Here is a 22,434-nt window from a genome sequence, read left to right on the forward strand (position 1 = left end):
TCTTCTGATCCTTCTGTAGCCTGTTCCAAACACAGCACTGTACAAGGTAATCTTAGATGCACTGATTTAACCAGCATATATAGAATTGTTCTGGAATCACAGGAGCCAATTCTCAAAACTCTGGCGCTAAAGCGTATGAGGAGAGACTGGAAGCCCTAAATATGTATACCCTAGAGGAAAGGAGAGACAGGGGAGATATGATTCAGACGTTCAAATACTTGAAGGGTATTAATGTAGAACAAAATTTTTTCCAGAGAAAGGAAAATGGTAAAACCAGAGGACCTAATTTGAGGTTGAGGGGTGGTAGATTCAGGGGCAATGTTAGGAAATTCTACTTTACGGAGAGGGTGGTGGAGAGTAAAACTGTGACTGAGTTCAAAGAAGCGTGGGATGAACACAGAAGATTTAAAATCAGAAAATAATATTAAATATTGAACTAGGCCAGTTACTGGGCAGACTTGTGCGGTCTGTGTCTGTGCATGGCCGTTTGGAGGAGGATGGGCAGGGGAGGGCTTTCAATGGCTGGGAGGATATAGATGGGCTGGAGTAAGTCTTAACAGAGATTTCTGCAGTTGGAACCCAAGCACAGTACCGGGTAAAGCTTTGGATTCTTGCCCAGAAATAACTAAGAAGAAAAAATTAAAAAAAAAAAAAAAATTTAAATTGAATCAGGTTAGGCAGACTGGATGGACCATTTGGGTCTTTATCTGCCGTCATCTACTATGTTATATATGTTACAACAATGCCAACCCATACCACCAATGCTCAAAGGAAATGGCATTCCAATTATGTGTGCACTATGGAACAAAAAAAAACAAGGTGGAGGAATGTGGTTGGCGCATGTGCACATGAGTTTCATGGTAAGTGCAGCTCTTGCTTGCAAGCCAAGAGATGGCCAGAAGTGCAAGCACACATCGGCACCATTCTTCTGTGCCTTTTAAATATAAGCTTTTCAAAAATTGTTTTCACTCAAAAAGCTCATGCGAGAGTAAAACAGGTGCTTCTGTGTGCTTTCACTTTTGGTTTTGCCTGAATTCGCACACATTTGTTTCTCACTATCAGCATTTATAGCATGTGCAGGCTTTCTTCTGCTTCTAAAACGAAAAAGACAAAATCAGCAAGTTAAAGTGAGAAAGTCTGAAGAAATCCTCTCTTCTAAACCTTCAGTGCCACCCCCTGAGCTTGGCGGTACGTTTCTAGTGTTAAGGGCAGCATTTGTTTCTGTGCTGTTCTCTGAGCATTGGGAGGGAATACCAAATGACTTCATTAACATCCGTTTGAGAATATTTAAATGCAATTTGCGGCCATCTTTGGCACATGTTTCCTAAGTTGGAACCTTCTGAACATTTTGCGCACATGTATGTGCATGCTAGATCAGTGCTAATTACCTCTAATGCTAGCATTGGGTTTTTGTCTACAGTTTCTTGCTGTCTTCATGGGTACCGTTTCTTTATTTATTTTTAAATTCAATTTTCTATACTGTTCTCCCAGGAGAGCTCAGAATGGTTTATATGAATTTATTCAGGTGCTCTGGCATTTTTCCCTATCTGTCCCACTGGGCTCACAATCTATCTAATGTACCTAGGGCAATGGGGAGGGGGGGATCAAGTGGCCCGCTGGACGTCACAGGGGACAACGTGGGCTTGAACCCATAACCACAGGGTGCCGAAGCTGCCAAAGCTCCTACACCACACTCTGACATCGTATGATATAAAGTTGCAAGGCAACCATTGTCTGATAGAGATGGAAAAAACCCTATTTAACGAAGCTTGGTAAAACAAAATATGACAAAGCATGGTGAGCGTAGAATGGTGGAACATAGCATGGCAGACAGTATTACAAGCATGGCTGACAGTGAGACATGACTTGGCAAAAAAAAAACCCCAGTAAGGCAAGCGTGCAGAGCATGGAAGACATGGTATAGTAAACAGTGAGTGGCAAACATGGTATGAGAGATTTGTGTTGCTGTTATGCCTTCCCTTCCACATGCTAGGTAAGTTTTTTTAGTCAGTGGGTGGGGGTGAGGTTGGGGGAGGAGGCAATTGAAAAAGCCAATTACATACATAAAGCAGAGATTTTTGTGTGGAAATGACTTCAGATAAAATTGCTTGGATAGAATTGTATGTGATATGCTCTTTCACATATAGTTTCAGCTGCGATAAGCAGAGGCATTCCCAGAGTGGATTGGGGCAGGATGGGGACTTAGGTGCATACATTTGGATGTTCAAAAGTATGGGAAGCAACGAAGAGGTGATGACCTGCAAGCAGTCAGGTAGAAGCCCCAAAGCAGATCAAATTATCAAGAAGTATGCAGCTTATTTAAAACAAAACCCAACATGGCCTTCAGGCTGTGAAAGAGGTAGATGCTAAAATGGGATAGGTACACACTTCCCACATTCTATTTCCCCCCCATGTCTAGCATTACCCCCCTGTGTCCATATACCATCCCCATGCAAAGGCAGCATTTCCCTTTTTACCCCTGTTCTTATGCTCCCATCCATGCCCACCATTTCCCCTCTTTTTGTATATCTCCCTGCGTCCAGCTTCTCCCCTCTCTTACTCCCTTACACCAATGTGTCTCTCACACTGTCTCTTTCCTCCCTCCCTCCCTCCGCTATGTTCAATATTTCACTCGCTCTTCCTTCATCCCCTTGGTTTAACTTTTCTCTTTCCCTTTTCTTCTCTCTCTTCCTCCAAGCAGGTACTGCACCTCTCTGCCTTCCCTCTAGCCCCCTTTCTGTGGGTCCAATACCTCTATCCCCCTCCCTGCATTGCTCAGGTGTGGGTCTGGCACCTCTCCCCTTCCTCCAGCTCCACTCCACCCACCACATGGGCCCAGCACCTATTTCCCTTCTCCCCAATCCCATATTCAGCAACTGTCTCCTTTCCCTTCAGCTCCTGTCGATCCAGCAGCCCAAGCAACTCTCTCCCCCTTTTGCGGGTGCAGCAATAGCAGCCCCCCTCGCAAGTCCAGCAACTCCTCTCCCTCCCTCTGTCCCTATCACAGGTCCAACAGTCCTTCACCCTCGCACCCTCCCTCTTGATTGTGTGAGGCAAAAACCCCCCCCAAAAAAACCAAAACCAAAACAACAAACCTGCAACGCTCCTGGGTCAGCCCCTTTCGCGTCTCCCAGGGCGGACCTACCAGCCTCTTAGAAGCTTCCTGCATGCAGGGCTGCTCCGGAAACTTCTTACTGCCAAGCCCTTCCCGATGTAACTTCCAGCTGGAAGTTACATCAGAAGGAGGGACTCGGCGGCAAGAAGGTTCCGGTTGGAAAGGAATAGAAAACTAAGATGAGAATTTTATAATGCCTTTGTACTGCTCCATGATGCAGCTGTTCCTCGAATACTCTATGCAATTCTGGTCGCTGAATGTGAAAAAAAGATATAGTGGAATTAGAAAAGGTACAGAGAATGGGGACGAAAATGATAAAAGGGATGGGGCGACTTCCCTATGAGGAAAGGCTAAAGCAGCTAGGAAACTTTGGCCTGGAGAAGAGACAGCTCAGGGGAGATATTATAGAGGTCTAAAAAATACTGAGTGAAGTGGAACTGGTAGATGTGAATCGCTTGTTTGCTCTTTCTAAAAATTATTGGGCCAGGGACATGCAGTGAAGCTACTAAATAGTAGATATAAAACAAACCAGAGAAAATATTCTTCATTCAGTGTGTAATTAAACTCTAGACTTGGGTGCTGGAAAATGTGGTGATAGCAGTTAGCTTAGCAGGATTTTAAAAAAAGTTTGGATAACTTTCTCTAAAAGAAAAGTCCTTAAGCCATTATTAAGATGGACTTGGGAAATCTACTGCTTATTCCTAGAATAAGCAATATAAAATCTGTTTTACTCTTTGGGATCTTGCCAGGTACTTGTGATCTGGGTTGGCCACGCTACACGGCTAGAACTAATACTAGCTCAATGCTGGCGTTAACTTCTAGCACATGAGGCAATTCTGCGTGAGCTAAGCACGCAGTAAAACCGCTATCGCAGCTTAGTAAAAGGAGCCCTAAATGTGTACTATTTGTATTAGTTAATTATTATTAGTTATTTTCCAATGCTTAATATGACTGCCTTTCTTAAGGTTTGACACTTGTGCCATAATTTTTTTATTAAATTTAAGAAGTATCCAATTCTAGAAGTGAATAATTAGATATTTGTCCGCTTTCAAATGTTATAGAGCAGCGTCTCTCAAAATTTTTTATCTCTGGCACACTAAATGGAGCAAATGTTTTTTGTGGCACACTAAATGCAGCAAATGTTTTTCATGGCTGGAAAAAATTTCTGGGGAGAACACTGTTGCCGTTAGTTTTCAAGGTCCAATCACGTCAAAGAATGATGCTTATCTAGGCAGTTGTATAATAAAAAGAATGGATAAGATAACATGAGAAGTGAAATTGTCATGAATCAGAGGGATACATACCCTGTAGGTCCTAAAAGCAGGCTTGTGGATTAGATATAAACTATGAAGGCAGTGGTGTACCTAGCATATGTAACACCCGAGGCCCATCATTTTTTGACACCCCCATCTGTATGAAAAACATGATTTTTAGGAACAATCCACACATCTCACAAGAGTATACCTAGGAAAAGGCAGCATCTTACATACTGTAGTGAGCAGTACATCAATACACCCATTGTAAAACTAAACAAGCCAGACTAGTACAGATCAATCCTACACAGTCAATCCTAACTGAAAACCATGTCTTTCGAACACACAGAACACAGAAAACACCTTTGCCTAACATGGAATATGTAATCACAAACCTCTCCCTTTTACAAAACTGTAATGTGGTTTTTAGCCATGGTGGTAACAGCTCAGACTCTCATAGAATTCTGAGCAATTACCACCATGGCTGGTGCTAAAAAAACGCTCTACAGTTTTGTAAAAGGGGGGATAAAATAGAAAAACATAGACAAAGGTTAAATTGAACCACCAAGAAGCTGGACTCTGCATACAATGCAACACTACAGAAACAGCGATGCATCTCCCCTAAAGCAAAAAAATAAATAAATAGAATTTTTTTCTACATTGTCTTCTCTGGTTTCTGCTTTCCTCATAGTCTTGTCACTCTCTTCCTTTCATTCACTGTCTACCCTCTCTCTGCCCCTTCTATATGGCATCTTCTCTCCTTGTATTCCCCTTGCTTCTCTCCTTTCACCCCTATTATTCTGGCATCCATCTTCTTCCCTTCCCTCCTCCAATGGTCTGGCATCTCTCTCCTCTTCTTCCCTTCCCTCACCCACACCCCCATGGTCTGGCATTTCACTCTCTCCTCTCCCTTCCCCCCATTTCCATCAGCATCTGCCTCCTTTCTTTCCCTCCAACCCAATTCCATCCAATATCCTTCCCCCTTATGTGTCTCTCTCCTTTCCCTGCACACCAATTCCATCACCATCTGCCCCCTTTCTCTCCCTCCACCACCCTTCCATACCACCCTGACTCCTTTTTTCTCCCTCCACCACCCTTCTATGCTCCTCTCTCCCTCCAAACTAGCAAGGTCCCATGATGACTACTTCTGTTGCCTCTGCCTCTGGAAGATGTAAGTGACGTTGGAGGGGTGGGCCGGCAGACGCAGGGAGTTGCAGCAAGGTTCCACAATGACTGCAGCTGCCGGTCCACCTCTTTCGACGTCGCATACGTCTTCCAGAGGCAGAGGCGGTCATCGCGGGACCTTCCTGCACTTCAGTGCGGCTGCTGGCTCTGCTTCGGAATAAGTACGGCAGCCGCGCTAAGGTGCAGGTGCCATTTAGAGCAGCTCGGAAGGTTCTGGATCCAGCTGGCTATGTACCCCCCTAGGGCTGGCACCCGGGGCGGTCTGCCACTGTATGAGGGGACAAAAAATAATAAAAAGAATGGATAACTTGACCGATTTAGACATGTCATACAATTATAACCACAAAAATATGTCATAAAATGTAATTCTAAACTTAAAAGACTCCAGACAAAAGCGGACTATAGAAAGGAAACCAGAAAGACCAAACCCATAGTACTAAGATCCAAATGCTAAAATCAGACATGTCCATTATGAAAAGATGTGTGGATCACTGCTAATTAAAACGAGTGAGTCTTTAAAATATGAGACGCTAACGGATAGCCAGACATTGTGGACGGAAGTGACAAATACTGGAGCCAAAACCAGAGCACCGTGATGAAGCTTGAATGGAAATATAGATACCTATTTATACTTTACTTTTGAGTAAAATTGCGATGTGAACATGTCATAGAAAAGAATAAATAATGTGTAAACTAAAAACCAAGAACAACATATTGTAAAACCAAACTCAGAATTAATGAAATAACATGCTAAAAGAACTTATCCCCCCCCCAAAAAAAAAAAAAATAGGGCATATACATACTTAAAATGAGTATGCCTAGACTATATAGACCTAAACAGGGCAAAAGTGAACGTATGGGAAATGAACACCTGATAATACAGAGTGTATCTTGAAAACATAAGCCGATAGTAGCTCAAGACAAGCCGACCGGGTAGATGAAAAGTGAAACCTGGGAAAGATCTAAATTATTGTTCAAATGAGCTTCTATTAAAACCAAAGAATAAAACCACAGCACTCGGGAAAGTAAAAAAGGGAGAGTAAAATGGACTTAACGAAAAGGTCTCTGCACTGATGAGATAAACTCGTACGCAGAATAAATGTAAACACGCGACAGTGGGGCTATGATATTTGATCCATTGAAAGAGACGCCAAAAAATTGTCGACAGTGATATGCACACTGATAGGGGAGGGGGCATAGGGCTGTTAAAAAAGGCTGCTTTAATAAATAAATGAAAATACTGGTGAAAAACTAAATAAAAAATCAAAACCATGATAAAATGCCGAACCTGACTGCAAGTGGTAGTGAAAGTAACATAAGGCACCCGTAGTACTGTTAGTGCCAGAGCTGCTTAGAATAAAGAATCGTGCTGTACATGAGGAGAAAAAAGAAATAATGAGGTGATAAGATGTAAAGTGCTGGCCCCTCACTGCACCACTTGATAAAACTAAGGAGCGATGTTCTAGAGCAGGGATGCCCACACGTTTTGGGCTTGTGAGCTACTTTTAAAATGACCAAGTCAAAATGATTTACCAACAATAAAATAAAAAAAAAACACAAAGCACACTGTACGCATAGAAAATGTTAACAATCATTCCTATTCCGGGTTTTTTTTCAAAGAGGTCAAAGCAGATGACTCTATGCACTGTCACCTCAGTAACATCCATACAAAAATAGACAAATATACCCCCTCCCTTTTTACTAAACCACGATAGCAGTTTTTAGCGCAGGGAGTTGCGCTGAATGCCCAGCGCTGCTCTTGACACTCATAGGCTCCCTGTGCTAAAAACCTCTATTGCGGTTTAGTAAAAGGGGACCATAGTGTAAAATATAGACAGCAGATATAAATTCAACCACATTTTGATCACTAAATTGAAAATAAAATCATTTTTCTTGCCTTGTCTGGTGATTTCATGAGCCTCTGGTTGCACTTTCTTCTTCTGACTGCGCATCCAATCTTTCTTCCCTTCTTTCAGTCTGTAGGCTTCCTCTCCTCCAGACCTTATTCCCTACCCTGACTTTTTCTTCCTCCCTTCCCTGCCCTTTCTTTCTTTCTCTCTTCATGCCCTCTTTCTTTTTTTCTGTTTCTCTTCTTTCCTTCTGTCTCCCTGCCTGTCCTCTTTCTTTTTTTCTCCTTGCCCTCCCCAAAGCCACTGCCAATGCCGCTGCCATCGGGGAACAGGCCCCCAAGCCGCCGCCATCGGATAACAGGCCCCAAAGTCACCGCCGCTACCCCAAGCTCTCTCTGCTTCGGGCCGACCAGCATTCCTCTCCCTGACGTTAATTCTGCTGTCGGAGAGGAAGGCTGATTGGCCCAAGATCGCGATGACCTATTGGGAGAAATGCTGCCAGGTCCTGCCTTCGCGGAAACAGAAAGTAGGCAGGACCCAGCAGCAAGAAGAGCAAATTGTAAGCTTCACTGACCTGTCTCCCGCCTTAGCCCATAGCGAAATCATGCTTCGGGGCTCTAACATGTGCGTGCCGGCTTCCCTTCTCTTCCCCTCCCCCCCGGAGATAACTTCCGGTTTTGGAGGGAAGAGAAGGGAAGCCGGCAAGCACACATTAAAGCTCTGGAGCATAAGTTCGCTACGGGCTAAGGCGTGAAATCTCCAAGCTGGATTTTTTTTGTTGTTGTTTTTTTTTTAATGTTGAGCAGCGGCGGCGGCAGCAGAATTTAGCCGGGAAGTCATCTAAATTACCCGGGCGGACCGCCCGGCTAAAAGGCCCTAGGGAGAACACTGACCTTGGAACTAAAATTGATGTCTTGAGTAGCCGCTGAGATATTTGTGAAAGCTTTAAGGTAAATATATTTTTACTACAGGATTTATGTATTTTACCTTGCTTCTTTATAAGTGCCAAAGAAAGGAGTGAGTATTCTAAACATTTACACACACAATGTGTATGTAAATGTTAGTGCCTAGGTTATAGAATTGCCCCATATATGCTTGGGTTCCTCATGAATGAATTCAGGTAGGACTGCTTGGTTGGTTTTGATTTTCACAGGTTCCAATACCTTTTATTGGTCCACCAAAAGTATTATCCTTAGAGAATGATATGCAAGAGAACTGGAGAGCCTCAAGTACATCAGAAGGAGACCTTCTTAATCCAGATAGCTTCATTGCCTTTGGATAGGTTATTGGACCAACTTAAGAATCAACCTGCAAGGAATACTATTTTTATTCTTTCTTATATAGCTGTGATTACTGATGTTTTTTGCAGCCTGAAACCAAATTGTGTGACTGCAGGAAGCACACGATAACCTGGGTAGTGCAGGATGATGATTTCCTGTAGATCTCCTGCCTGGGTCACAACCCCAAACACATGATTCTATTTGGGGAAATTCTGTTATATGCTCTTGAAAACTGTGCATTGCTTAGCTCAGTAGTAGTGCTGGTGAAAGCATCTCCCTTGGATGAGCTGGGAGCTATAACTCTGAGCAAATCCGCAGCACTCTTTTCCTCGAGATGTTTGTGGAGAGGGAAAAGACTTTTTGCTGCTGGGGTCCCCTATTATATCTTTTTTTTACTTTGACTACAGGAAGACAGTGTGGTGTAGTAGTTAGAGCTACCGTCTCAGCACCCTGAGGTAATTTATGAGTTCAAAACCCCGTGCTGCTCCTTGTGACCCTGGGCAAGTCACTTAATCCTCCACTGCCCCAAGTACATCAGACAGACTGTGAGGCCACTGGGACAGATAGGGAAAATGCCTGAGTACCTGATCTGTAACCTGTTCTGAGCTCCTTTGGGAAGATGGGCTAAAAAGTGAAATAAATATTCACATTGCATGCTTTGTTTTCCTCTCTGTAGAGCAGGGGTGTCAAAGTCCCTCCTCGAGGGCCGCAATCCAATCGGATTTCCAGGATCTCCCCAATGAATATGCATGAGATCTATTAGCATACAATGAAAGCATGCATATTCATTGGGGAAATCCCGAAAACCCGACTGGATTGCGGCCCTCGAGGAGGGACTTTGACACCCCTGCTTTAGAGGGATAAATTATATTTAGGCACTAAGGCTTGGCAGGTTTTCAAAATGGAGATGTGATCCCCCCCCCCCCCCCATTTTTATGAATAAAGTAAGGCTCAAGGATCATGGGGTGGGATTTGATATGGCTTTGTTACAAGATAAAGACTGTTGCTGTAGCAGAATAGAGCATGCATCTTAACATTCTTGTGTGTTTGCATTTCTTTCTCTGGAGCCCTCTGTTAGTTTCCCAGATGAGGGATTTACTTGTCAATGGCATTTCATTTCAGGAATTTTGAATCTGGCTTAAAGCAAAAAATGGAAGCTTGATCATAAAAATTTTTTTGTGTGTGTGTTTTTAAAGATTTTAATCTGTTTTTCAGGCTCTGGCAGACTTGGTCTATTCGCACATCACGTCAAATGAAGTCTGCTCCAAGCAGTTAACTCTGCGCTGTCCGCTTTGCATGAATCCTGTCTGCGGAGAGACAAAAGCCTTCTTTGCAAGTCAACAGTTGTGATGTGCAACCTCGGAACATAGATAGACTGAGCAGGAAGATGCAGGACTATTGCACAAAAATAGTTGCCATCCTCGTTTGGGAAGAAGGTGTGATGCACAATAATAATGCCCTGGTCAGGATTCTATACTTCTGTTCTGACTCCATATCTGCAGGATAGAATGACAGCAGAGACAAAATCACATATCAGCCAGCCTTTGTTGTAGGTGAACTCACATGCAAGGAAAACTTTGTGCCTCTAGAGGGCAAGCATGTCACGATAAAACATAATATGATGTCTGTTACATTAAGTATCAAGAATATTACCAGCTGCTTCTCACTGAGCTTAAGTTTTAGCTGAGAAAGCAACATGGCAAAAGATACACAAGATCCAATATAGGAAAAAAGAAGAGCAGACCAAATGAAGGAACATAAAAACTAGCATTAAAATGGAGAAATGACCTCAGTTTCTTCCGGTGAAAATTTCACCTGAAAGACCTCTATGCTAGCCTTACACAACTTTAAAGCTGCATAGGAAAAAAACATCCTAGGTCAGTGAAAACTCCATTTGTTTAAAGATCATTTAAATGCCTTCTCATTTATAGTCCAAATAATCCAAATAGCAGCACTTATCTCAATAATAGCACTGTCCTCCAAGCATAGTTTGAATCCAAACAGTTCGTTTTCTTCTCCCTCTGCCGATATACTTTCCAAACAAATGGAGTTTTCACTGACCTATGCAGCTTTAAAGTTGTGTACGGCTAGCATAGAGGTCTTTCAGGTGAAATTTTCACCAGAAGAAACTGAGGTCATTTCTCCATTTTAATGCAAGTTTTTCTGTCCCTGAAGTTTCTCTCTTTTTTCCTCCAAGATAGTGAAATTATTGGAATACGTTTAAGTGGTGACCTATTAAATTCCTATTGCTAGTAGTTTATGGAACATAAGAACTGCCATACTGGGACAGACTGAAGGTCCATCAAGCCCAGTATCCTGTTTTCCAAGAGTGGCCAACCCAGATCTCAAGTACCTAGCTTGATCCCAAGCAGTGGCGTACCTAGGATATGTGACAGCCGAGGTCCAATATTTTTGACACCCCCCTGGCCCATCATTTGTTTGACACCCCCACCCCAGCCCCGCCCTTGGTACACCACTGCTACACAGTTCTTTCTTCAATTATAAAACACAGCGGAAAATCCAGTGCTAGAAAAAGGCTAAGAATGCCCTCCCAATCTGGCTCTATCCCACCCCCTTCATGACGCCACTGGATAGCGTTCTCAGCCATTGGTCGACCTTGCCTGGGCGGAGCGATCCCAGGCACCAGAACACTGATCGCTTTTGTTCTCGATCAGTGTTCTAGCGATTGGGGTCGCAGTGCCCAGCAAGGTCAATCAGTGGCTGAGAACGCTGTCTGGTGGTGTCACGAAGGGGGAGGGATAGAGCCAGATAGGGAGGGCATTCCTTAAAGGGCGCTTTTGCCATTTCCGCCAGCTTCTTAGCCTTTTTCTTGGCTGCGGGGGTGAACCGGCAGCCGCGCTGAAGTGAAGGTCCCAGGAGGTTCCGGATCCGGCCGGCTGTGCACCGCCCACCCCTGACCTTGGTACGCCACTGATCCCAAGTAGTAAAGCTGATTTTATGCTGCTTATCCTAGGAGTAAGCAGTTGATTTCCCCAAGCCATCTCAATAATGGCCTATGGACTTCTATTTTAGGAAATTATCCAAAACCTTTTTTAAACCCCGCTAAGCTAACTGATTTCATCACATTCTCTGTCAACAAATTCCAGAGTTTAATTACATGTTGTTTGAAGAAATGGTCTTTATTCACTACTTTTAGTTCCCAGGTTTAAACAAGTGTGCCTGCCATGGCCATGTTTAGCTAGTATGACTTACTCGGGCAGATGAATACCAGCTGATGTAAAAATCCAAGCTTCACCATAACTGTTAAAAACTATCTCTAACCTGGGTTTATATCAGTGGTCTCAAACTCAAACCCTTTGCAGGGCCACATTTTGCATTTGTAGATACTTGGAGGGCCTCAGAAAAAAATAGTTAATGTCTTATTAAAGAAATTACAATTTTGCATGAGGTAAAACTCTTTATAGTTTATAAATCTTTCCTTTTGGCTAAATCTTAATAATAATATTGTAATTTATAGCTAAAGAGACATATGATGAAGAAACCGTTTTATTTTACTTTTGTGATTATGATAAATATACTGAGGGCCTCAAATAGTACCTGGCGGGCCGCGAGTTTGAGACCACTGGTTTATATGTGGCAAGTCCATGTTGGGGGCACTAGTTTAAACTGGGAGCTAAATGTGGTGAATAAAGACCTGTTTTCTTCATATGGTCTGCTCCTCTTCTGTTTTCCATATTTGAGCTTAGTTTTGGCCAAGAGTTTTTCAGAAATGAGAAATACTCTTTCTTAGAGGATGTAGGGGGAGTGGTGGTTCTTATGAATAACATATTCTGATACAGTGATGCTACCTTAGGCTTGTTCTAGATTTGTTTACATTTGCCTTGACTAGGGCACCATAAATCAAAGGACACAAGATGCCCAAAAGCACAGGGCTTACAGAATTTAATAAATAATAATCTTGAAGACATGCGACTCATGTTACTTATTCTGAGCACTAAAGGGAGTGATTCTATAAAGGTGCTAATATTTACACTGCAAATACAAATGTAAGTGACCAGAATCCTGGCACAGATATGTGTAAATATCAAAAATCTAGCTATGAGTTGGTGGTCTATGTTAGAGACTATTTCACATGATTGGCATTCACATGGGTGCTTGGCGGGACTCACATAAATGTGTCTTATAAAATGGTAGAAGTCAGTATTTGTCAACTTCTCCAAGCCAAAACTCCCTAAGTCTAACAAATATCAACAAAGTACCCCGCCCAAGCTCCGCCCCTGATCCCACCCCCCATAATAATAGTACTAATTGTAATGCAATTTCTTCCATTCATTTTTCATATACACACAATATAATCTTATTAACAATACATAATGGTAACCACAAAATAACCTCCCTGCCCTGTTGCGGAACCTAGGCTCATTCCAATTTTTCCAAAAGCATCTTAAAACCTGGCTTTTCTCCAAAACTTAAAGCTATCTATTTAAAATGAAAAGCTATCTATCCTCTTCATAATCTCTAATTTCTTATTATGTCCTTCCCGCATTTATTGAATTACCTGTGAACCATGTCAAGCTCTATCTTTATGGAGATGATGTGGTATACAAACTTAAGGTTTAGTTTAGTTTAAAATAAAAAAATGCAAAGCACACTACGCAAAGAAAATGTTAATTATCATTTATATTCATTTTTTTTCAAAGAGGTCAAGGCAGATGACTTTAAAATATGCAATGTCACCTCAGGAACAGCTACAAAAAATAGACAAATATAGGCAAAATATAGACAGCCGGTATAAATTCTCAAAACTGACACATTTTGATCACTAAATTGAAAATAAAATCATTTTCCCTACCTTTGATGTCTGGTGATTTTATTCGTCTCTGGTTGCACTTCCTTCTGACTGTGCATCCAACATTTCTTTATTTCTGCCTCCTGCATGTTTCCTCTCCTCTGGACCTCATTCCCTTCCCCAACCAACATCTCTCTGTCCCTCCATGAGTCCAACTTTTCTTCCTCTCTCCTCTACCCCCATTGGCAACATTTCTCCCTCTCTCACTATCCATCTGTCTTTTTCTCATTCCCTCCCTTGCTGCAAAGGGAGTGGGGAAAGAGAGAGAGAGAGATCTAGGGTGCATCTGTCCCACCCCCTCTGCTGCCACATCCAACATTTCTCCCTCTTTCAACCTCCGGATCATGTGCAGCATCTTTCACCACTGCCCACCAGCCTCATGCCCAACATTTCTCCTATCACCTCTCAGGCACATGCCACATCTCTCTCCCATTATGTCCAACATTCCTCCCCCTTGCATTCCTTTCAGTCTGTCCCACTGTTACCTCTCCACAACCATATCCAACATTTCTCCCTCTCATCCTTCTCTTCCCCATGCATCTCTACCTCACTCTTTTCTCTCTCTCTATGCCCTACAATTTTCCTCTTTCTTCCTTTCCCCATGTGCACTATTTCTTTCTCTCTCAATCACTCTTGTCCAACAATTCTTCCTTTCTATTCTCTCCCTCCCTTCTGTGTTCCAAGTTCATGCCCCTCACTTCCTCCATCCACATGCATCTTTTCCCCTCTTTCTTTTCCCTTCCAGCCATGTGCATCTCCTTTCTATTTCCTTTTATTCCACTTTATCCATGTGCACCTTCTTCCTCTCTCTCCTATTCCTCTTCATTCATGTACATATCTTCCCTTTCTCTTCAGTTCCCCTTCCCTCTCCTCCATCCATGTGCATTTCCTCCTTCCCTTCCTCTCCATCCCATAAAAAGCATATCCCTTCTACTCCCTTCTCTTCCATCCATGTCCAGCATTTTTCCACAGCCAACCAACCAACCAGCCTTGCCAACTCTCTCCATTTCCTCACATCCCTCAGTCCAACATTGCTCCCTCTCTCCTTCCCCCCCCCCAGCAAGTCCAGCGTTTCTCTTCCTCCTTTTGCCGCCCTACCACTGCCTAACCCGGAATCTGGAGTCCACACAGGGCCCAGCACTGGTGCTAACTTCAACGAATAGCCATTATGTCCATGCACTCGAGAAAGCCCCGTTGACTCCCACCCCCTTGGGGCAGTACCAACAGGGCCTCACAAACAGATAGACTCGAAGTTAAGCTACAGGTAGCTCCAGTGCCAGACCTTGTATAGACTGGACTCCCTGACAGGCAGCGGGAGGGTGACAGAAGACAGAGGGCTCTTCATCACTGGAGTTAGCTTAGTGTTGCCCGGACTGTGATGCCACCTTGGCTGACTTCTCTCTGCCTTCTGGGTCAGCCAAGGAGACCACAGTCCAGGCAACACCAAGCTAACTCCAGCGATGAAGAGCCCTTTGTCTTCTGCCACCCTCCCGCTTCCTGACAGGGAGTGCGGAGTCTATACAAGGCCCGGCACTAGCTTAACTAACGCAGAGCCTTTGAATCTATCCGCTTGTGAGGCCCTGTTGGTACCACCCCTCTGATGCAAACATGTCAAAATGGGTGGAGTCGGCCTTCCCAAGTGCATGGACATGAAGGTATACCATGTGTTGAGAAACACTGGTATAAGTTATGCATATATCTCAATTCTGGGCATCAGCATTTACACCAGTTCTAAGGCCTAAACCCTTACATACAGTACATTTATAGGTTCATAGACAGTAACGCGGAAGACAAAAGGCGCGCACCGACAACTGTGCGCAAGATGGATGCGCGCGCCGAAGAAAAAGACTGTTTTTAGGGGCTGCGATGGGGGGTTTTGTTGGGGAGCCCCCCCCCCCATTTTACAGATCGCGGTGGCGTTGTGGAGGGTTTGGGGGGTTGTAACCCCCATATTTTAGTGAAAATGTAACTTTTCCCCTAAAAACAGGGAAAAAGTTAAGTTTTCAGTAAAATGTGGAGGGTTACAACCCCCCAAACCCCCCACAACGCGGCGCGATCTGTATAAAGTAAAGTGGGGGGGGGGATCCCCCCCACACCCCTGTCGTAGCCCCTAAAAACAGTCTTTTTCTTCGGGGGGCGCCTCCACGCTACGCTCAGTTGTCTGCTCGCGCCTTTGTCACAGCGCGCTTTTGACCTGACACCCATTTATATGTCTGATCTATGATAGTATTCTGTAAAGAAAAGTAGGTGTCTACATTCCTGTATAGACTACATTCCTATAAAGAAAAGTAGGTGTCTACATCAATGCTCCTGTATGGAATTACTGTCTTTAAGCTTGTTCATTTTGTGAAACTTGCCTTTTCTCCTTTGCTTCAAAGCTGCCCAGCTTTTTAAAAATCCTTTTTGAAATAGTGAAAAATGGAAAAATCTTAAGAAAATTACCCAGCAACCATTTGACATTGGCATGCTTTGTTACAACAATAAAAAATAATTTGAGGCATTTTACTGATGCTATTTATCGTGCAACCATCCTAAGTGAACTCTCTTATTGTCCAAAGAAAAACAGTGGCACTATTTTAAATAGGATCAATTTTTTAAAAGGTCTCCTTATTTCATTTTTAAGCTGCTTCCATTTCCCCTGTAAGCCAGTCTGATCATGCTCTGTTGGAAGGCATTGCATGCTCAGGGCAGTATTGATCCTGCAGTACTACAGTATAAGACAATTCACTATTAAACTTACAGAGATTTGTTGGATAAGGTGCAGAGGATGACTCGGTTTCATCTTGGTAGATGGGTGGAAGTCATATATAAAAAATCTTGGAAATGAAGGCCAAGTTATTTGATAATAGATTTCTTGAGCTGCATTCTGAAGCAATCAGGGGGTCGATGCAGAAAGCAGCATATTAGAACTATGCATGGATGGCTTCCAATGCAAAAGTTTTGCTCGCCGTTGTGGTGACCTAATAAAAAGCAAATCTGAAGTGTGTGCAACTTGTGTGCTAATCAGGCTGAGCAAACCAGGTGACTATGTACAAGGTTTTGCACCAATGGCAGCTAGTAGTTAGCATATGCCCAAGCAAGATAAAAACGTTGGCCCACATCTGCGCAATGCTGTAATGTTATTCTATGGGTAAATAGTAGCAGCACAAAAAGTTTGCATAAAAATTTTCAGATGGTGTGGAGGAGGCATGCCTGGACATCCTTTTGCTGGTGGGAGCTATGGCTGCTGTCCTTCTTACAGCAAATTTGGATTGGCTGGAGTGACGGTGTTCTCACAGGAAAGATCTGGGGCCTACCTCTGACGTCATCAGGGGGGCCTCTTTCGCTCCCGCAAAGAGCCGATACAATTGTCTCACTTTGGAGGAGGCATACCTGGGCATCCTTTTGCTGGTGGGAGCTATGGCTGCTGTCCATCTTGCAGTGAATTTGGACTTGGCTGGAGTGACGGTATTCTTGCAGGCAAGATCTGGGGTCTACCTCTGATATCATTGGAGCCTCTTTCGCTCCTACAAAATGCCAACACCTCTGTGTGGCCAGAGGGGCACACCCTGCCCCTTGGGAGCCCCTTAGAGAACAGAGGAGGTTTGTGGAAATAATTAGTAGAACAGAACACCATATAAAGGTACTTTTTTCCTGATTTATTACTATGGGTAAACATAAGGCCAAGGTGCAAGTGTCTACACCAATATAGGACCGATGGATAGATATGTTATAACAACTGGGAAACCTGCTGGAGTTGAATCTCACTCCATATCTTCACCAGGTGTTTTTTAGTCCTCCAGCGTGTATCCTCCATCTGCTCCTAAAGGTCCTCTAGATATGGAGCCTCAATATGGCTCTAAATTTCCTAGCCCTGTTCAACCTGAGTTTCATTATTTTCCAAGTGTCATTTTCTAAAATGCCACAAGTTTTTCAAGAAATTTCCACTGACGCATCAGGTTCGAAGGACATAGAAGAAGATACACAGGACATTACTTTGAAAGATTTATGGGATTTAAATTATCTTATGGTGGGAACAAATCAGTAATTACCCAGAATCAAAAGTTTTCTCAAGAAGTTGTGGAGAAATTGACTAATGTGGATTCTAATATTTTATCTTTGGATAAATATTTGTCAGCAGTTGAAACTCAGGCTTCTTCGCTTCAGGCAGTTTCAGTCTCAGCAATTAAGGATTCCTGTAATTTGCTTTTAATGTTAGAGATGTTAGAAAATGCGGCTAGAGATAGAAACCTGTGTTTTGTTAATTGTCCTAAGATTTCTCCTGAAACTTTACTTAGGAAGTACCTCAGTGAAGTGTTAGGATTAGATTATGCTGCAATGTTTTCTTTTTCACATTACTTTTACCTCTCTGATAAGAAAAAGGTGGATCAGTTGGTCTCTCCTGATATTGATTTAACTGTTTTCCTTTAAGATTCTCAAGAGGTGATCCAGACTAGATCTATTCTTTTGGTAACTTGTGTGAGTCTGATAAATCTTTGATTATGAAGCTTTCAGAAAAAAAAAAAATGTGTTTTTTTTGCGAGGCAAAGGTGGTGATAGTTCCTGATGTTGACAAGGCCACTCAGTTAAGGCAAAAAACATTTTTGGCTTTGAAGCCTAAAGTGTTGGCTTTGGGTACAACTTTTTTTTTCTAAAATTCTGTGTAAATGTTTAGTTTCTTTTCAAAGTAAAGATTTTATTTTTGTTGATTCTTTGCAACTTGAGCAATTTCTTAAAAATCATGGAAGTGACTGGTAATCAAGTTTCAAGTCAAGTCAAGTTTCAAGTTTATTGGGATTTGTTATCTACGCAATATCATATATTTCAATGCGTATAATAATTGTTTTTTAAAATTACAAATTAAAAAATTGGGGAGGACAAAACAAGATAATATGAACAAATTTTCACATTCTATTACAAACTGGTACAAAAGGCAAAGGGGGTGAACTACAATTTTTAAGGAAAGAAAAAGAAACGTTTAAGGAAAAACACATATGGTGGGATCACATAACCAGAATATAAAATAAAATAAAGAATATTTTGGCGACCTACTCATAAAACTCATTAAAAACTAGGATTTAGTACTTGTAGATAATGCTTTCTATGCTTTGAAAGCGTCCTTGTACAAAAAGCTTTTAAGGGAGCGCTTGAATTTTTCTAAAGAAGGTTCATTACGTAAATATAGTGGTAAATTGTTCCAGAGCTGGGGTGCTATGACTGAAAAGATAGTGGGTCTCCTGGTCCCTATTATTTTTAAAGACGGAATAGTTAGTAGATGTTGTTGTGTTGATCTAAGTGTCCTGGATGAAGAAAATGATATCAAAAGACGGTCCAAAAATAACGGCGCATGTGATTGTTGAATTTTAAATGTTAACAGTATGATTTTAAAAGTTATTCTGTGTGTGTGTGTAATGAGGAGTAATAAGTAAAATACTGTGCTTAGATATTGAGAAATTAATTTCCAATTTTTGCCTAAGTTTATTTGTGTAAAAGATAGTTATACTTCTTTCTTTTAAGGGGGATTTGATGGAATCTTGATATAATTACATATATCTCTATTGTGTTCCAAGTTTCCAAGTTTATTGGAAATTTGATTGAATGCTTAACAGGTACTAAGCGTTTTACAACAGTAAAATAACGGTAAAAACAAATTTAAAACATCAAAGATAAATTTCAACACAGACGAGCACAAAGGGCTCCTTTTACTAAGGTGCACTAGGGCTTTAATGTGCGCTAGACCTTAACGCCAGCATTGAGCTGGCATTAGTTCTAGAAGCGTAGCACGTGGTAATTCCCTGTGTGTGCTAAAAATGCCAGCGCACCTTAGTGAAAGGAGCCCAAAATAAACGTGCTAAGAATGAGCAGGAGAGGTAACATATATGGGAGAAAAAAACAATAGGACTAAGGGGGTCAATGAGAAAAGAATAAAGGATTCAATAGTCAAAAGCATCAGTGAATAGAAAGTTTTTTAAAGTTCCTTTAAATTTGTCTAAATTTTGCTCTGCCCAAAGATGAGTACATAAGAACATAAGAACTGCCATTACCAGATCAGACCCTGGGTCCATCAAGTCCGGTGATCCGCTCACGCGGAGGCCCAGCCAGGTGCGACCTGGCGAAAACTTAGTCACCGGTATCCCTCTATTTGCCTTCCGAGGAGATGTGCATCTAACTTGCCCTTAAATCCTAGAATGGTGGGTTCCGCAGCAATCTCCACCGGGAGAGCGTTCCAGGTGTCCACCACCCGCTGTGTGAAGCAGAACTTTCTGGCATTTGTCCTGGGCTTATCTCCCCTCAATTTCAGTCCATGACCTCTTGTCCTAGTCACATTTGACATCGTAAATAACTTTTTGTCCTGCTCTATCTTGTCGATTTCTTTTATTATTTTAAAAGTCTCAATCACATCCCCTCGCAGTCTCCTCTTCTCAAGGGAGAACAGTCCCAGTTTTCCAAGCCGTTCTTCATAGCTCAAGTTCTCCATACCTTTTACCAGCTTTGTTGCTCGTCTCTGCACTCTCTCAAGCAGTTTTATATCCTTCTTTAGATAGGGAGACCAGTGTTGGACACAGTATTCCAAGTGTGGTCTGACCAATGCTCTATAAAGCGGCATTATAACACCCTCCGATCTACTCGTGATTCCCTTCTTTATCATGCCCAACATTCTATTTGCCTTCTTTGCCGCCACTGCACATTGTGCTGATGGTTTCAGGGTCCTATCTATCAGTACCCCCAGGTCCTTTTCTCGCTCAATCTTACTCAGAGTTGCACCTGACATGGTGTACTCATGCTCCTTGTTCTTTCTGCCTAAATGCATCACTTTGCACTTTTCCACATTAAATTTCATCTGCCATTTCTCTGCCCATCTCTCCAAATGGCTCAAGTCTCTCTGGAGTTCCTCGCTGTCCTTTTGTGATCTGATTGTCCGACATAGCTTTGTATCGTCTGCAAATTTGATGATATCACTAGACGTTCCTTCTTCTAGGTCGTCGATGAAAATATTAAATAAAATGGGCCCAAGAACCGAACCCTGGGGCACACCGCTTGTCACTTTCTCCCAGTCTGAGAGCTTCCCATTTATGCCTACCCTCTGCATTCTGTTTTCCAGCCATTTGCCTATCCACCTTAGTATGTTTCCCTCTATTCCGTGGCTTTCTAATTTTCTGAGAAGTCTTTCGTGTGGAACTTTGTCGAACGCTTTCTAGAAGTCTAGGTATATTATGTATACTGGTTCCCCGTTATCGATAGATTTGTTTACAGTTTCAAAGAATTGTAGTAAATTTGTCAAACATGACTTCCCTTTCCTGAAGCCGTGTTGACTGGCTCTCATCAGGTCGTGTGTATCCAAGTGCCGGACTATGCTATCTTTAATCAGTGCTTCAACCATCTTTCCAGGGACAGACATAAGACTCACCGGTCTGTAGTTGCCCGGCTCTCCTCTTGACCCTTTTTTGAAAATTGGGGTGACGTTCCAAATTGTAGGTGCAGTAACTGAGACTATTGTTGATCTACGGGCATTTATTATTTTTAGAGAAGGAACCCAGAGCAGATGTTGTCCAGAGGGTCTTAAGGATTTATTAGATTCATATGGTATAAGATTTTTTTTCGAGGAAAGCCGGTTCCTTCGTTTTGAGGGTGTTGAATGTTAAGAGGGCAATCTTATAGGTTATTCTGTGTTCGTATCTTCCCGTGTTTGTAATGACTTTGATGGCAGTATATTGTATTAACTGAAGGCATCTAATAGCTTTCTGGCAGATTCCCTTATATCAGTAGATAAGGGAATGAATCAAAATATTCAATGACAATGGTTCCAGGATTTTGATGAGATTTCCATATTCTGTATTTTTTAATGTAAGAAAGTTTTGAAAAAAAAAAAATCAGATGCTAATATATATGTGCAGAACATTCCAGCATTTGCACAGATAAAAATTTGTCATAAAAGGTCTGTTATGATTGCAGTATAAAGAAGAAGCAGGCATTAAATCCTCACAGCTGGTACTGCAGAAAACCAAACTAATCCTTCTATACTTCCTGAGCTGGAGTAGCCTGAAAGTCTTCCACACACTTCTGTCTTGGTGACAAATATCCCAAATACATTGAGTAGCTTTGTGCAGAGTTATCTTCTATATCAGTGTTTTTCAACCGCTGTTCCGCGGCACACTAGTGTGCCGCGAGATGTTGCCTGGTGTGCCGCAGGGTCGCCATCAGGGCAGTACTACAAGTCCTGCATTCAGGGGCCCGGAGCTGACAGGGGGCCCGAGGCAGGGGCGCCAGTAGCTCGCCAAGGCAAAGTGAGTCGATCACCCAGGACTCACTTTGTCTTGGCGATCTAATCTATCGAGCCAATAAGTCTTCTTCTCCCCGACGTCAATTCTGCAGTCGGAGAGGAAGTTCGGGCCAGCCAATCGCTGCCTGGCTGGGCGGAACTTCCTCTCCGATTGCAGAATTGACGTCAGGGAGAGCATGCGTCGGCGTCGGCTTTGGGGCCTGTTATCCATTGGTGGGTCCTGTTCCCCGATGGCAGCGGCAGTGGCAGTGGCTTGGGGAACGGCAGGGAGAAAGAAAGAAAGGGGGCAGGCAGGGAAACAGAAGGAAAGAAGAGAAACAGAAAAAAAGAAAGAAAGGTCAGGGAGAGAGGAAGAAAAAGTTGGGGGAGGGAATGAGGTGTGGAGGAGAGAAAGCATACAGGCTGATAGAAGGAAAGAAAGATTGGATGCACAGTCAGAAGAAGAAAGTGCAACCAGAAATCACCAGACAAGGTAGGAAAAATGATTTTATTTTAAATTTAGCAAAGTGGAGGCAGTATTACCACAGTTTTCAAAGGAATTTGCCCAAATAACTTAATAGTTAACTGAGTAAATTCCCAGAGATGAAAACTTCCCTTCACTTACTACGCACAGTTCTGAATTTATATCTGCTGTCTATATTTTACAATATGGTCACCTTTTACTAAACCGCAATAGTGGTT

At 42.6% G+C, this 22,434-nt stretch overlaps 1 protein-coding gene across 3 annotated transcripts in view; it reads left to right on the forward strand.

Annotated features, from left to right (window-relative positions):
- The window catches only part of FECH (ferrochelatase), a 95,212-nt gene extending 83,594 nt beyond the window's left edge, over positions 1–11,618 (forward strand). For all 3 annotated transcript variants that reach the window (XM_033933838.1, XM_033933827.1, XM_033933844.1), the window contains one exon: positions 9,899–11,618. In XM_033933838.1, coding sequence (XP_033789729.1) covers positions 9,899–10,033 — 135 coding nt within the window. In that variant the 3' untranslated portion in view covers positions 10,034–11,618. The remainder of the gene's footprint in view (positions 1–9,898) is intronic.
- Positions 11,619–22,434: the final 10,816 nt, after the last annotated feature.

The sequence above is a fragment of the Geotrypetes seraphini genome, chromosome 1, assembly GCF_902459505.1.
Source record: "Geotrypetes seraphini chromosome 1, aGeoSer1.1, whole genome shotgun sequence".
Taxonomy (NCBI): domain Eukaryota; kingdom Metazoa; phylum Chordata; class Amphibia; order Gymnophiona; family Dermophiidae; genus Geotrypetes; species Geotrypetes seraphini.